Source organism: Panthera uncia, chromosome E3 (assembly GCF_023721935.1).
Source record: "Panthera uncia isolate 11264 chromosome E3, Puncia_PCG_1.0, whole genome shotgun sequence".
In the NCBI taxonomy this organism is placed as follows: domain Eukaryota; kingdom Metazoa; phylum Chordata; class Mammalia; order Carnivora; family Felidae; genus Panthera; species Panthera uncia.
Window position 1 is genome coordinate 13,653,560 of NC_064815.1, and position 14,307 is coordinate 13,667,866.

Genomic DNA, 14,307 nt, shown 5'->3' on the forward strand with positions numbered 1-14,307 from the left:
ACCATAATGTTTACTTGAACTGGTGGACTTGGGGGAGTTGGTGGGGACTGCGGAGAAAGGGAGTTAACCCGTCACCCCAAGGCACTCCGCTTTGCGGTGGAGACTAACCAGCACGGTAGCAGGAGAAATCCGCGCCCCACCCCCCCGTCCCCGGAGCCGCCCCGTGAGCCGGCCCTCCACGCATCGCCCCCTCCCTCTCGGGGCGGATGGTTTCTTCCGTTCTCCCGGCTGTTTCAGGTTCCGCGCTCCAGAGTCACAAAGCGCGGGGTCACGTGGGCGGGCCGGTGCGCTTTGTGACGCCACGGGCCCCGCCTCCCGGCCCGCCTATCCGCGCACGCCAGCCCCGCCTCGCGCGCGCCGCCCGTGCAATCCCTGCTTAAGAGACCCCGGAGTGGGGCGCTCGCCCGAAGCCAGGCCGCGTCCGCCATAGTGGCTGGCTTGGAGGTGTCGCCGGCGCTGGGTGAGGGCCCGAGAGCGGCAGGGGGGCAGAACAAAAAGAGAGCCCCGAAGCCCTTGCCGTTGCCCGGCCGTTTCCGGGCCTACTCTTGCGGTTCGGGGCCGAAAGGCGACGGGAGCGAAAGGCGAGAGAAGCGCGGAGCACACGGCGAGAGGAAGCGTCGGGGAGCCTCGGCGGCGTCCCCAGGGTCCGCCAAAGCCACCCGGCCGCTGGCTGGGGCCCGGGGTGGTGAGGAAGTGCTTCGAGGCCTAGTTGAGGCCTAGTACCGGCTTTGTGTCTGAGGCGGCGGCGGCGGCGGCGGCGGGGGGGAGGCGGAGCCGGGGGCGGCCTGCGAGAAGGCCTCTCCTCCGCCGACCGCGCGTTTTTGGCCTAGGCCGCGGGCCGCTCGTGGCCTCCGGGGAGCAGGCGACAGGGGTTTGTGTGTGGGGGGGCCTGGGCCTGGGGAAGCTGACGCCGGTCGTCCGGAAGCCAGGAGGAGGCGAGAGGCCGCTCGTGGACTCCGGGCCTAGGCCCTCTCCCCCAACCTTCTCCCGGGGCCTGGGTCACCCCAATCCACGGAAAGAGAGAACAACCGGGAGGTGCGGCCGCGCTATGGACCCCTGACCCCGCGGGGTCATTCGGACTCTAACGTGTGGACTGACCGCTACTGACTGCACCGCCTGCCCCCCGTCTCCTGCCGGCCCTTAGCATGAGCGAGGGGGACCCAGCCGGGTGACATTGTGCCCGTTGGCGGATTCTCGATTTCCCCTTTCCCCGTCCTCGTCCGCTTCCTCCCGTATGAAGTGCTTCTGAGTACCGGGGTCGGGAGGGGCGGTTCTGGATTATTGTTTTTACGAACCCCTGCTTGTGGTTGGGGGGTATTTAATCTCAGGCCTTAGGGTCCTTCGGTGTCTTTTGAGTGTTTCTGTGTGTACATATTTTGCTCTTAAGTTTATAAATATACATATATTGAGAGTGTCCACGTCTCCTCGCTGAACCTTAGGAATCCTTTGGCACCATGTCCTGTGTGCATTATAAATTTTCCTCTAAACTCAACTATGATACCGTCACCTTTGATGGGCTCCACATCTCCCTCTGCGATTTAAAGAAGCAGATTATGGGGAGAGAGAAGTTGAAAGCTGCCGACTGCGACCTGCAGATCACCAACGCGCAGACGAAAGAAGGTAAGGGCCACATGGGCTCCAGATATTTGCTGGTTGAAGATAGATACCGGTAGTGCGAGGGCCTGGCAGGAGACTAACCGCCATTACGTCTCCTGTGGGACTGTTCATTCTAGTACTTTTGGAACAACTTTCCTGGAGACCCGAGGGTTGCGCCAGTCGGCCTGGGAGTTGAACTGGGTTGTTTGATTTCTGCGTTCTTGGGAGCATCGGTAACTGGCTAATCCAAAAACGTGGAAGTCTGATTATCCTTCTCAAATGTTATTTAAAATGAAGATTGGGGTGGGAGAGGCCGGGGGGTGTTACATCCAGGTTCTTGGGGTGCTTGTGCCTTGTGGCGTTTTCCAGCTCGCTTTTTCCACGGAAGGAGGGGAGGAGAGCATATTGCAGGCTTCTTTTTTGTTAAAGCAGCGTAGAGATACTTCTCTAACTTTGTAATCTGACAGCGGTTTGGGGTTCAGTGGCAAGTTTTCTGTACTCCTTTTCTTCCTGTTTGTGTGTACTTAATTTATTTTTATTTTGGAGTTGCCTGTGTCGTGGAGAAGGGACCTTCACTTAAATATTTTTTGAGGAATTAATCCAGCCTGTCTTGAATGTTTTTGGAATTGCTTTTGGAACTTGATATGTTCTGATGTCACCACTTTTGTGTGTAAATTGCAGAATTAGTAATTAAGTGGTTGAACTCTTAATTCATCACGGTAATCTTAAAATTCAGCAGTTTAGTAAAGATTAAAAGTAAAGGGTTTTCTTTTTTAAAGGAGTAATTTCTAGACTTTACATGATTTTATTGTTACTAGGGTACAGAAAGTAGTAGGCCGCTACCGCATGAGTTTCAAACAAGCCACTGATTGGAATCTTTAAGTTCTTTATCCTTTTTAAAAGCATTTTATAATGTTGAGAATTTAACATTGGGTATGACAATGTGATAAACTGGCTTTTCAGATTATGGCTCTGCATTTGTTTTGGCTTCTTTTTCTCGGTACTGTAATGCTGATGTGTAGTTTTCAGTAGGTCAGTCTTTTGAGTTTTATTAATGGGATGAGAGGAAATAATGTGAAGTTCCAATTAGGTTTAGGGTCTTTTACTGATCACTGAGTTTTTTTTAATCACCAACTTTCGCTTAAGGTGTGACTTGTGTTCTTTTAGTTGAAATTGGGGGGGGTCCCTCACTTCTAGCCTATACGAGTTTGGGGTTTTTGAGATTTTATTTTTAATCTCTGTGCGCAACATGGGGCTCGAACTCGCAACTCCCAGATCCAGAGTCCTGCAGGCTCCACCAACTGAGCCAGCCAGGCGTCTCTAGCCTATTGTTTTTAATAGAGCACATCTTGTCATGTATAAGAGCTGTTTTCCATTTATATCCAGGCATAAGTATAATTGTGTTATGTTAAGGAATGGCACTACTGGCATGACTCAAAAATATTTATTAAGGAAGACCTTTATTTACTCACATGGTAACATCTAAAAAAATATTCTCCGCTCCCCTCCCCCTTTTAAAGTGTCCTAAGGGATTCTTCACATGAAACTTTGGTAATTGTAATTATGTGTAGAATCCTCTACTTAAGGAAAGGAAAAATTGCTGATCATCATGAACAGTTGAGAAACATCTGTTTTAAACTAGTATTCAAGAAAATACCTTAAAAATACTTTTTAAGGCCACCAAAAGTGTCCTTTAAGTATTGTCACATTTCACAGAACAGATGGATTTATGAGACTTTCAGGATATATTGATATGTTAATAATACTTGTAAGTAAGAGGAAAGAACATAAATGAAAGTAAAGAATACAAAGACAATTTTAATCATATGCTAGGCAAGTTTTGTCTTTTACTGGAGTATTAAATGGTTTCATCATTTGGAACTTGACTTTGTCCATCTTCTCCACCTAGTAATTGAATACAACTTTGTTAGATTGGAGTAAGAGTTGATGGAATTCTTGTCAAAAATCTAAGGGTTTTGTGGCATTGTTGTATTTTTTCCTAAGCCAGGACATTATATGATGTATTATTTTTACAAACCCTGAAAACCAGGGAAGTGTTCTGCCTAGCAGCTTATTTTCTTTTATATATTTATGTGAACTGTCCTTACTGGAGAAAGCTTTGATGTTACATTGGTTAAGAGAGGGAGCTTCTGGGGCGAGAGCATGTGCATTTTGTTCAATCCTCAGATTAGGGGTGGAAAAGATATCATTGATAGTAGTGCGGAGGGTAGTCACTTAATGAGTTTTAATGGGAAATAACATCCAGTGTCACAGGCATTTGAGTAAGAATGGGTTGGGTTTTAGCACCATCCAGTGAATTAAGAGAGTACAGAATTAATGTTTATAGCCTCATAGTTAGGAGATTGCCCAGGAGAGGATGCTGAACTGGATCACTTTAATTTGTTTGAATTAATGTTTAAATTACTCAGTGTATCACATTTCTGTAAAACACTCCTTAGAGTTTTGGAAATCTGGCCATGTTTAGGACCCTTAAATCTGATGAGACCAAAATGCTTGGATCAGAATTTCATAATATAGATTTAAGAGTCTTGCTCCTTTATCTCTAGACTATATTTCAAAACAAATCGTAAATGATCCTTCCTATATATTTTTTATAGCTTTCCCGTTGTTTTTCTGTGTTTCAGTTTCCCCCCTCCAAAACAAAACAAAACAAACCTTCATTCTGAACTAAGTGTGAAAGATTTGAAAGCTGAGAATGAAGTATTTTTAAAAGACTCTTATTATCTTTATCCATTTCTCAGATTCATCTTGTTTTTCATTCCGAAATCCATGGTCTTTATATTTTTGGGTCAGAAATTACTTTGGCACCTGGAAAAGGTCTTTTGAACCTAACAGGATACTTAGCAAGGTATTTTAAGGGTAGGAAGTCACCAGTGTAATTCAGGTACTTAAAAGGTCAAATCTGGTGTGGGGGCACCTGACTTTTAGTCTGACACAGTATTGTGCCGATCAGATTAATAAGTTGTGGTGGAAAGCTACAGTGAATGCTTTTGTTATGTGTTTAGAAACTTGTTGTCAAGTGTTTTTTGTTTCTAGAATTTACTTTTTGAACATCCCCCATCTTCCAATTTTTCTTACTCAGAGCTTGCTGGAAATTTGGGACTATCATGAACTATCAAAGCAATGATGATAGTCCTCTCATGGTATGCCTGAATTTGGGAAATTGCATCACATACAGTTTGCTACTTGAAATATACTGAAAAGAACCCTTTCTTGAACAATTTAGTTTGTAACAGGAAATAACTAATAGTGTTATGATTAAAATTAATTACATGTGTGTACACACACACACACACACACACACACCCATAAATATATATAAGCTTAAAATGCTTGTGTATGTGATAAATTGAAATAACTGGAAGAACAGAGGTAGTCGGCCACTGCAAGTAAACTCTGTAATCTTAAGAATGAACCCTGATGCCTGAATGTGTGATTTAGGGAGATGGGTACATTCTTGCATCTGTCTCCCTGTGGTGGGTTATTTTTCTTTTTGGTAATTTTACAAATCCCTTCCTCAGGAAATCTTTTTACCCATAGTTAAATTAATTGGTCCAGTTTCTCTTTTAATTTCATTCTTCCAGAAGTATTGCAAGTAATAGAGAATTAAAAGAGTAGAAAATAGGATCCATTCATCCTCCCTGTTTTCTTCTCAGAAAGTGACATCACTGTTCTTCCAGTTGCTTAAGCCAGGAACTCAGTTACTTATGCCTTATTGCTCTTTTTCCTTCATCTTCTCCCCTCCCCCCCCCCAATTAAATCCATTGATTGCCTTACCAGTTCTACCTCAGAACATTCTGATTTCCATGTCTTCACCTGTCACAACCCAGCACAGACCATCATCTCTTACCGGGACTTCGCAGCAGCCTCCTCATTAGTTACCCTGTTTCTACTCTTGTTCCCTTATGGGTTCATTTTCCACATAGATACCAGAGTTATCTTTTTTGTTTGTTTGTTATTAGTGTAAATCATTGTCATTTTTGTTTAAAATCCTTCAATGACTTCCTGTTGTACTTAGAAACAAAATATAAATGAATATGTGTGACCTGTACTTTCTAACTGTAGTTCAAGTCATTCTTTTCCTTTCATTATCTTCTAGCTATGCTGGCCTTTTAATGATTTTTTTTTTCACCTGCTTTTCTTTCTGTCTTTAAACACTCTGTCCATCTTTTTTGCACATCTGTCTGGCTTCTCAGTCTTTAAGTCTCAAGCATCAGTTCCTAGAGAGGCCTTGAATCAACATTTTATGCAAAGTTGCATCCCACTACTAATTCTTTTTATAAAACCCTTTTCCTCTATTCAAAACATGGCATAATTTCTTTTGTAATACTCACGTTGAGGGGCTAGGAGAGACAGAATGTCTTCATTTAAATTACATATTTTTTCTCATAGATCAGATGTTTAGCGTTAATGGTTAAAGTGGAGAATGACTTAGTCTTACTGAGATTTGGGGTTCCATAGAAGTAGAGGCACCAGAGCCAAGAACCTGCTGGCAGTATTTGGTGTCCTTTGAAGAGAACCTCCTTATGGATGTGGATATTTGTTCTGACATTATCAGTATTCTAGAGGCAAGGAACATGCTCTCTCAAATTTAAATTCCTTTTCCGTAAAATTTGTCTTTGGTTGAAGTTTTCTAATTCTTGAGGACTGACTTACCCAAATCGCCAAATAGAAATTCAACTCTTTATCTTTTTTACAGAATATACTGATGATAATGCTCTAATTCCTAAGAATTCATCTGTAATTGTTAGAAGAATTCCTATTGGAGGTGTTAAATCTACAAGCAAGACATATGTTATGTGAGTGTTTATCAAATCTCATGTATTTAAGTCCTCAAAATACTTTTTTATTTTGTGAGGAAGAACAAGTATTTTAGAACTGAACTCATTACTTTACCCTAATAAGTATATCTTCTTAATCCTTAAAACGGTGAGGATGGGTTTGTTATTTCCTATCTCTTCCCCCAGTTAACCTGTAGTCAGTGGTAAGAGCTATCAAGAAGAATTTTTTTGCTTTGTAATATTTACAGAGACAAAATGATGCTCAAATCGGCGAATAAGTATTTGCATACATACCCTTTTGTTTTTTATTGGCACACTTTTATTTCTGACTGTTCTTTCACTACACAAATATATGTACCTATGTATACATATATGTATATATAAGTGTGTTGAGAGATTTGTCCTAAATATTTTGACAGCATCAGTAATACATTTGCTTCTCAACAAGGGGCTTTTGTTGGGAGGCTGTTGAGTATAGGATTTATTAGCACAGACTGGAATCAGGCTTAGGTTTGACTCCAGTTGCTGCTTCACACCAGTTGTGTGACTTTGGGTAAGTTCCCTAAAGCCTCAAAATAGATTCCTCAAAATAATATAGGGATATGAGTACTTCCCTCCAGAGGAAAGCTGTAAGAATTGAACAGTGCCTGGCGTGTGGTAGATGCCCATTATTGGAGTAAGAACACTGCAGTATCTTAGCACTAGGCTAGAGTTTAAGAAATTCGGGAAAGGAGCAGGATTCACACTTAGTCCCTGCTTTCTTGTAATTTTAATGGTGATAGAATTATGCTAATGTGAAAAGGGTAGTGATTTGAAATTCTGGCAAATTCTACTTTTGGCCAGTGAAAAATTCTGGAATTTCCCAGTGCTCGGAAATGGAATGTGTTCTTGGAATTGAGGTAAAACAGTTATTTCTTGGAGCTTTACCTTGTAGGGGCAAACACTCATTCTAAGACGGTCATTAGTTTGCTATAAAGTTATATACTCCATATCCCAGCATTGAGATCTTTTGTGTAATACCTTCTGTGTAGTAACAGTTTTAAAACCTGAATGCTTTGTTTTTCTTGTAAATACCAAGTGAACTGTGTGCTTTTAGCTGTGTAATTTTAAGAAATTATAAGGAAGTAATTCCTAGAGTTTGTTGTGAAATTACATTTTAATTTACTAAGTGCTTTTTAAAAACAGTAAACGTGTAGTTTTCAGTTGATTTGTTTTTTTTGGATACTAAGAAACTTAGAGAATTATTTGAAGTACATGGGAGAATAAGTTGCCTCTTACAGAATTGCTTGTTAATTCACTGTGTGTGAGGTTGCCTTTGTAATATATTTGCCTTGTAAAATGGCTCTAAGTTTGTTGAGAAAAGGAAAGCTTCATTTTTATCTCAGGACTTCCAAATTACATGCAAACTTAGAAACTCCTTTCAGATGTTCCCTCACATTTCTCTGTAGTCAGGACAGCATAAACTTCATCGAAGCATTTGAGCATTGTATTTAGAAGCTCAACCCCCATCCCCTTTCCTGTGTGGACTTTTAAGAATTTCTTCTTGGGCTTTATTTGTTATGTACTTGAAAAAATCAATCTGTTCATTTCTTCATAACCATCAGACTCATTCTTTGAACTAAAATAGTGTCAGAGTATGTTGCATTTTTCTGAAACTTAGAATTCTTGTTTAACTTTGGTCATTGTTTTGAGACTTTTTAAAAAATTAAAGTAACTATCAACCTGTTTTTCTGGATTTGACATTTAGTTTTTGGAGCCCAGCAATTTCTCAGGGATCCAAAGTATAAATGTTACCAGTGGTCTTCTTTCAAGAAGATCTGATGTGTGAAAGTTTACATTTGTTACCTATTAAAAAAAACTGGGGAATGATGTACTGTGGTTGTTCAGTCTATTAAATAACTACAAAGTTTCTTAACAAGATCTTCATGCTACCTTTGAGAAAACATTTATTGTTTTCACGTATTCTAGAATTCCTTGGTATGGAATTTTTTTTTTCCTGCAGATCTGTCTTAAACTGTTTAAAGGTGGTAAAGATTAACCTAAGTAATGTATTTATTACTCTAGATACGCCTATTCTAGAATTCCTCTGTACCAAGTTGTTTTGTTTTTTGTTTTGTTGTGTTTTGTTTTTGTCGCAGGTATGTCTTAAGCTGTTTAAAGGTAGTAAAGATTAATCAAAGTAGTGTATTTATTACTTTGGAAATTGGCTGTTTTTAAATGTTTGTACAAAGGAGAATTGTGTTCATAAAGACATGTAATTAGACATATGTGTTAAGATGTTTTAGCACAATTCAAAAATAACAACTCATAATTAATGTTGTTTTTGTTTTTGTTTATTTTTTAGAAGTCGAACTGAACCAGTGATGGGAACTTCAAAAGCAGTATGTAAAAACACAATCTCACACTTTTTCTACACATTGCTTTTACCTTTATAATGTAGCAGTGAAGTGAATCATTTAGAACTTAATATCCAACTGATCATAGTACATATTGTAAATAAAATGTATTTTGATGACAGTTCAGTTGAATATGGATATATGTGGCATAATTTGCAGACTTATTTTGTAGAAATGGGTAATTTGTGCCCCCCAAAAAACGCTGTTTCATATTAAATATAGCATTCTCCCTGTATGACACTGTGTTGTACAGTTAATGTATGATTCTTTTTAGATCATGTAGGTTTTACACTAATGAACATGATAACATGTTCTACATCTGTCTGTCTATAGTTAGTATTTTGTATGTATGTACAGGCTGTTGTGTGCTTTTTGTTTCTTGCAATAAAAAAAATGTTTGGAGTGTATATTTTGCCATTTTTCACGTTGTATCACTTAGTTTTTGTTAGTTTTTTTTTTTTCTGCCTAATTGATGGCTTTAAAAATGCATTAGCAACATGCAAAACTAATATGAAAGTTTGATGCTTTCTCCAAGTTCAGACACCTATAGAAAAAAGCTTTCCAAAGACTTTTGATGCAGCTTTATTATTCAGTTTTGCTTTATTTGGCAATTTCCAGCTTTTATTCTTTGTTTATATCTGTACTATAAAAGTGAGACCTGAAATTTGGGCCCCCTGAGTACATAAACGTCTCAATGATGATTTATACAATTCAGTACATTGTTTTCAAATTTTAATACAAGGTCTTCCAGTTCTAGCCTGTTCAGTTCTCCAAAATAAAATATTTCCCTCTTATAAGATATTAAAAAGCTGCATTAATTATAAGCTAATTGAAAGCTGTAGCTTATCAAAGATAACTCCCCTTAAGTGGAATAACATCTTAATTTTTATTATCATAGCTAAAGTACAACACCATGTTGACTTGAAGGTCTTAAGTAAAAGGTAGTGGAAATACCTAAGTTGTGAGGTGAAATGTGTTTCAGAAAGTAGGTCTGTAGTAACGGAGTTCTGTAAACTTGATGGTTCTCTAAACATTTTACTGCTCAGGCTTGATTTGTACACAATACGAGATGTCTGAAATCTTCATTTTAGAATTCAAGGATACTGCTTGCTGTTTCACTTTATCCTTTTTAAATACTACTGATCTTTAATTGTGTATCAGGCATTTCACTAACCTTGGATCATTGCATCTTAAACATGATAATATAGAATATCTGAACTTTGGACTTGTTCTCTAAAATATATGGCCTTTAGTTCTCATGGAACTAAATACAGTGATTCGAAGATCAAAATTTAGAGATTTGGGTTTTTTTCCCCACCCTCTGGGGTATATGGGCTTTTTTTTGTTTTGGGGTTTTTTTGTTGTTGTTGTTTTGTTTTATTTTTTTGTTTTTTGGGTTTGTTTTTGTTTTTTGGTGGTTTTTGTTTTTTTTTGTTTTTGTTTTTTGTTTTTTTTTTTGGTTTTTAAAAAAAAATTTTTTAAAAAAAAAAAAAAAAAAAAAACAACAAACAAACTGTCCAAGTTTCTGTTTTGCTGGTGATTGGTTTAAAACTGATTTTATGTATCCAAATGCTAGCACAAATCAGAGTGACTATCCTGGTGACTGTAGTGGTTAATGTAACACGTTTTGTATAAAATATTTTTATATAGTATTTAAACTAATTCAGATGAAGTTTTATTTCTTGAAAACAGTTATTTCCTTTTTGTTTATTAGCATGTGTATAAACACAAATCACATGTTCATAAATAAAGTTAACATTCTTTTAGCCTTGTGTGTTCCCTGGCATGTCTGTATTACACTTATAAGAAGCAGTTTATTTTATGCTTATTTAGGTTTCTCTTTTCTTTTCTTTTCTTTTTCTTTTTTTTTTTTTTTTTAATACTTTAAAAGTGGCTTTAATTTTTAGGTAGAATTGTCTGAAATGGAGACATTAGATAACTTAATATCCCCACCACTTATTTGCTTGGGGTACATATGCTGGTGGTGTTTAGGATGAGAGAATATATTCATTAAGCATAATTAATGCCCATCTTATGAATCATGTATTCTTGTACACATTCACAAAAGCCAAGTAAGATAGAGCCACTAAACCAGATTTCTAAATGCTGATTAATAAAAGTAAATGTGTGTACATTTTTGGTAACTTAAGCCAACTGTAATCAAGGATGGCTGTTTCTGTCTGTATTCCTTAGCTTATTTTATTTAGCCATCCTTCATGTTGGTATTCCAAAGCTGGATGTTCTTCCTGTTTACTAAATATCAGAATTGTATTTTGTAGGATCCTTTAATTTCAAGCAAGTGTAAGTGGCATAAAATATTTCATATTCTTTCTCCCAGAAGCAAGACCACAAATTAGATGTGGGGAAGTGGGTTAATTTTAATGATGTCCACAGTATGCATTGATCAGTTTTTATGAAGACGACTTTTTTTTAATGTGGTACATTTTTTAAATCATTAGTATCTGAGAGTTAATACATTTATTGCTGCCTAGTACATGTAAATTCCTAGTCATTTTTAAACCATTCCTTGTTAGCAATTTTCACTGATTTCTAGTACCTTGCTTTTTGTAGAAAACTATTGGACACCTTTCACAATTTATGGTAAATTTGACTTTCTCATGGACTTTAAGGTATTTAAGGTGCTAGAATGATTGGTGGGGAAAAAAGTGATATAGATGTTGTTGAGTATCTGAAACCACTTTATCCAGTACTAATGACAAATCGACAGAAAACTAAAAGGACCAGATGGCCTGACATAAGAACAAAAAAACAGATATATCATAGTGGGAAGAACAAAAAATGTTAGTATTTTAGTTCTAGCTGTAAGAAAGTTAATATAACTGCTTTCTCTTAAGGAAAGGATGAGTGTTCATATTATAGATAGTAATGGGCTATTTTGAAGGGTTATTAGTTTCATTGGTTAGAAACAGTATAGATGATGCTTGACAGCATTTGGTTCTTGTTACTTAAATTCACATAGTTCCTAACTAATGCAAAAAGTAACCCTTTTCAAAATAGATTGAGATGATCAGAATTTATTCTGGATAAAAATAGGATGTTTATGTTTTTGTTTTTGTTTTTAAGCTTCCTTTGAGATTAGTTCTGTAATGAAAACACTTAAGAGCCAGATGAGAATAAGAACACATTGGTGAATTATATGATTGCATATTAGGAATATGGAATAGTGCATTACAAATTCTGGGGCAGCCCCTCAGTGGGGAGCTAAGAACCTTTTGTTGAAGTAAGCGTCCCAGTAATACTATCCATTAAACTGACTTTTAAAACCCTAAGATATTTAGAAGATATATTTTAAATTTAGCAAACATGATTTTTATTGACTGAACTCCTGCTGTGGTAGGCATTGTGCTAAGAGCTTCATATTGAAACTGGTAACATTTCTATTTGGGGCTGTAAGTCATGCTGCTTTTATTTTAATACTCTTAGTTCTCTGGAATATTTGAAAAATACCTGATGAAGACTCCCTTCATTGTTGTTATTTTTCTTTGATCCAGACATCTTGTTACATTCTCTCCATTTTAAACAAGAGTTCTGACCAATAATGCATGAGAAGCTTACAACATGTTGAATAAGGAACCCAATTACTATATAGGAAACAAATAATGTTTTCTTTTTGGTACACTTAACAGGGAAATCATATCTTTAGAGTTAGATGGGAAAGGGGTGTGTGTGTGTGTGTGTGTGTATACAGATACACACTTTTTAAAAACTGATATTAAAATCATTTCAGGGGGTCAAATAGTGAAAAATCTTAAAATACCACATTTGAAAATACATTTTAAAAATCTTTCTTATTCAATATATAATACTTTCTCCATTTGATTAAATTAACTTTCTTCACGCGTTATTAAAGTCCCTCCTCCTAATAGTCCTATTTGCCTTTGCTCCACACTACCACTGGTTTTCCTTTTTTTGGTTTAACATCTTTGCTCTGATAAAATTGCGGTTTCTTTGGCAAGAAGCCATTCTTGCTCTTTGTATGGGAGAATAAACAAACTTATTCAGAGTGAACAGTACATGCTTAAAAAAAGAGAAAAAAGTAGCAATTATGTGGGAGCTGTTTTATTAAAGCAATTATCTGAGCCTTTAAAGAGCTGCTTGTTTTTACCATGTTCTATAATGGCACTCCAGGAAAGTTAGATTTCTTATTCTCTCTAGTGTATATTCTCTTGAGCATTATCAGATTTAGAAACCATTAATAGACACGGACTCTTCTTTAATATTCAGTCACTGCTCTGAACATATTTTCTGTGATATATTTTTCTTTACCCTGTTTTTTGTTGTTTTTTTTAATATTGTAATTGAGTCCCCCTCAACTTAAACCTTTATTATATGTGTGAAATATGTAGAGAAGGGTAAAGTGGGGTGAGCTACAATTTCAGCTTTAAAACAGGGAATAACATTCTTTAGAAAACTTCTAAGAAAATGCCCAATATTTGAACATTAATTGGCAGTAGGGACTAAATGATCACTTTCAGATGTTTTCAGTGTGGAACTTGAATGTGTGTTTAATTTTTTGTGAACAGATTGATGACTCTTCTGCATCTATTTCTCTGGCCCAGCTTACAAAGGTATATATATATATATATATCTATTCTTGCAAATATAAATCTTTTTCTAACATCGTATTTTTTTAAATGTGGAACAATTGTTTAAAGAGGGGTTGGGGAGGATATGTCTTACAAAAATATTGTACACATTGTTACTATCCTGTAAAGAGTAGTTGCCGCTTTGAGAAGATAGGGGGAGTGTTTTGTCAGCCTCACCATAATGTTGGAGTATTGGTCATCTTCAAGACAGAAGAAACACATGAAGCTACACTTATTTGGTGGGTTTGTTTTCCCCCCTAACACATTTTGTTTAATTATACATTGGAAACTAACAAAGTTCTGGAGGAATTCCCTGGTTTTGGCTGTAAATTATGTGGACTTTCTTTATGCAGCCAAAATAGAAGCTTTCCTTTACATGGACAATTGCACGGCTATTTCTTGAATATTTGAATTGATCCCATGAAGGTCAACATTTTAAATGTGTTACGATTGTTTCTTTATGCTCTAGACTTGTAGTCTGTCTGCATTAGAAAAAGTTTTAGACAACCTAATTTGTTTGAACACAGACTACAGTGAATTGTGTAAATGTGTAAAGCTGTTTGCAGGAATATACCAATGTGTATGTTTGGCAGAGGGGCAAATTGTTACCTCCTGAAATAATTGTATATGCCATGTTTTGCGATAAAATTGCTTGCATTTTCTGCTCAACAATGTGTACCTTTTGTTTGGGAAAGCACTAGTGATGGATTACTTTTTAAAGCAATAGATGTAGCTTGCAAATCGTGCCTTTAAAAAAAAAAAAAGACATTACAGATTAGGCAGATTTTTGAGGACCAAGAAGGAAGTCTTCCAGTTTTCCAAAAATCCTTTTTTCCCTACTATCAAAGTAAAACCAGACTTAGCAACCAAGATTAATGAGTTAGATGGATTTTCCATTAGTGCTGT

At 37.3% G+C, this 14,307-nt stretch overlaps 1 protein-coding gene across 2 annotated transcripts in view; it reads left to right on the top strand.

Annotated features, from left to right (window-relative positions):
* Positions 1-355: 355 nt before the first annotated feature.
* The window catches only part of RBBP6 (RB binding protein 6, ubiquitin ligase), a 32,694-nt gene continuing 18,742 nt past the window's right edge, over positions 356-14,307 (top strand). For both annotated transcript variants that reach the window (XM_049638437.1, XM_049638438.1), the window contains exons 1-4: positions 356-1,620; positions 6,317-6,416; positions 8,743-8,779; positions 13,339-13,383. In XM_049638437.1, coding sequence (XP_049494394.1) covers positions 1,455-1,620; positions 6,317-6,416; positions 8,743-8,779; positions 13,339-13,383 — 348 coding nt within the window. In that variant the 5' untranslated portion in view covers positions 356-1,454. The remainder of the gene's footprint in view (positions 1,621-6,316; positions 6,417-8,742; positions 8,780-13,338; positions 13,384-14,307) is intronic.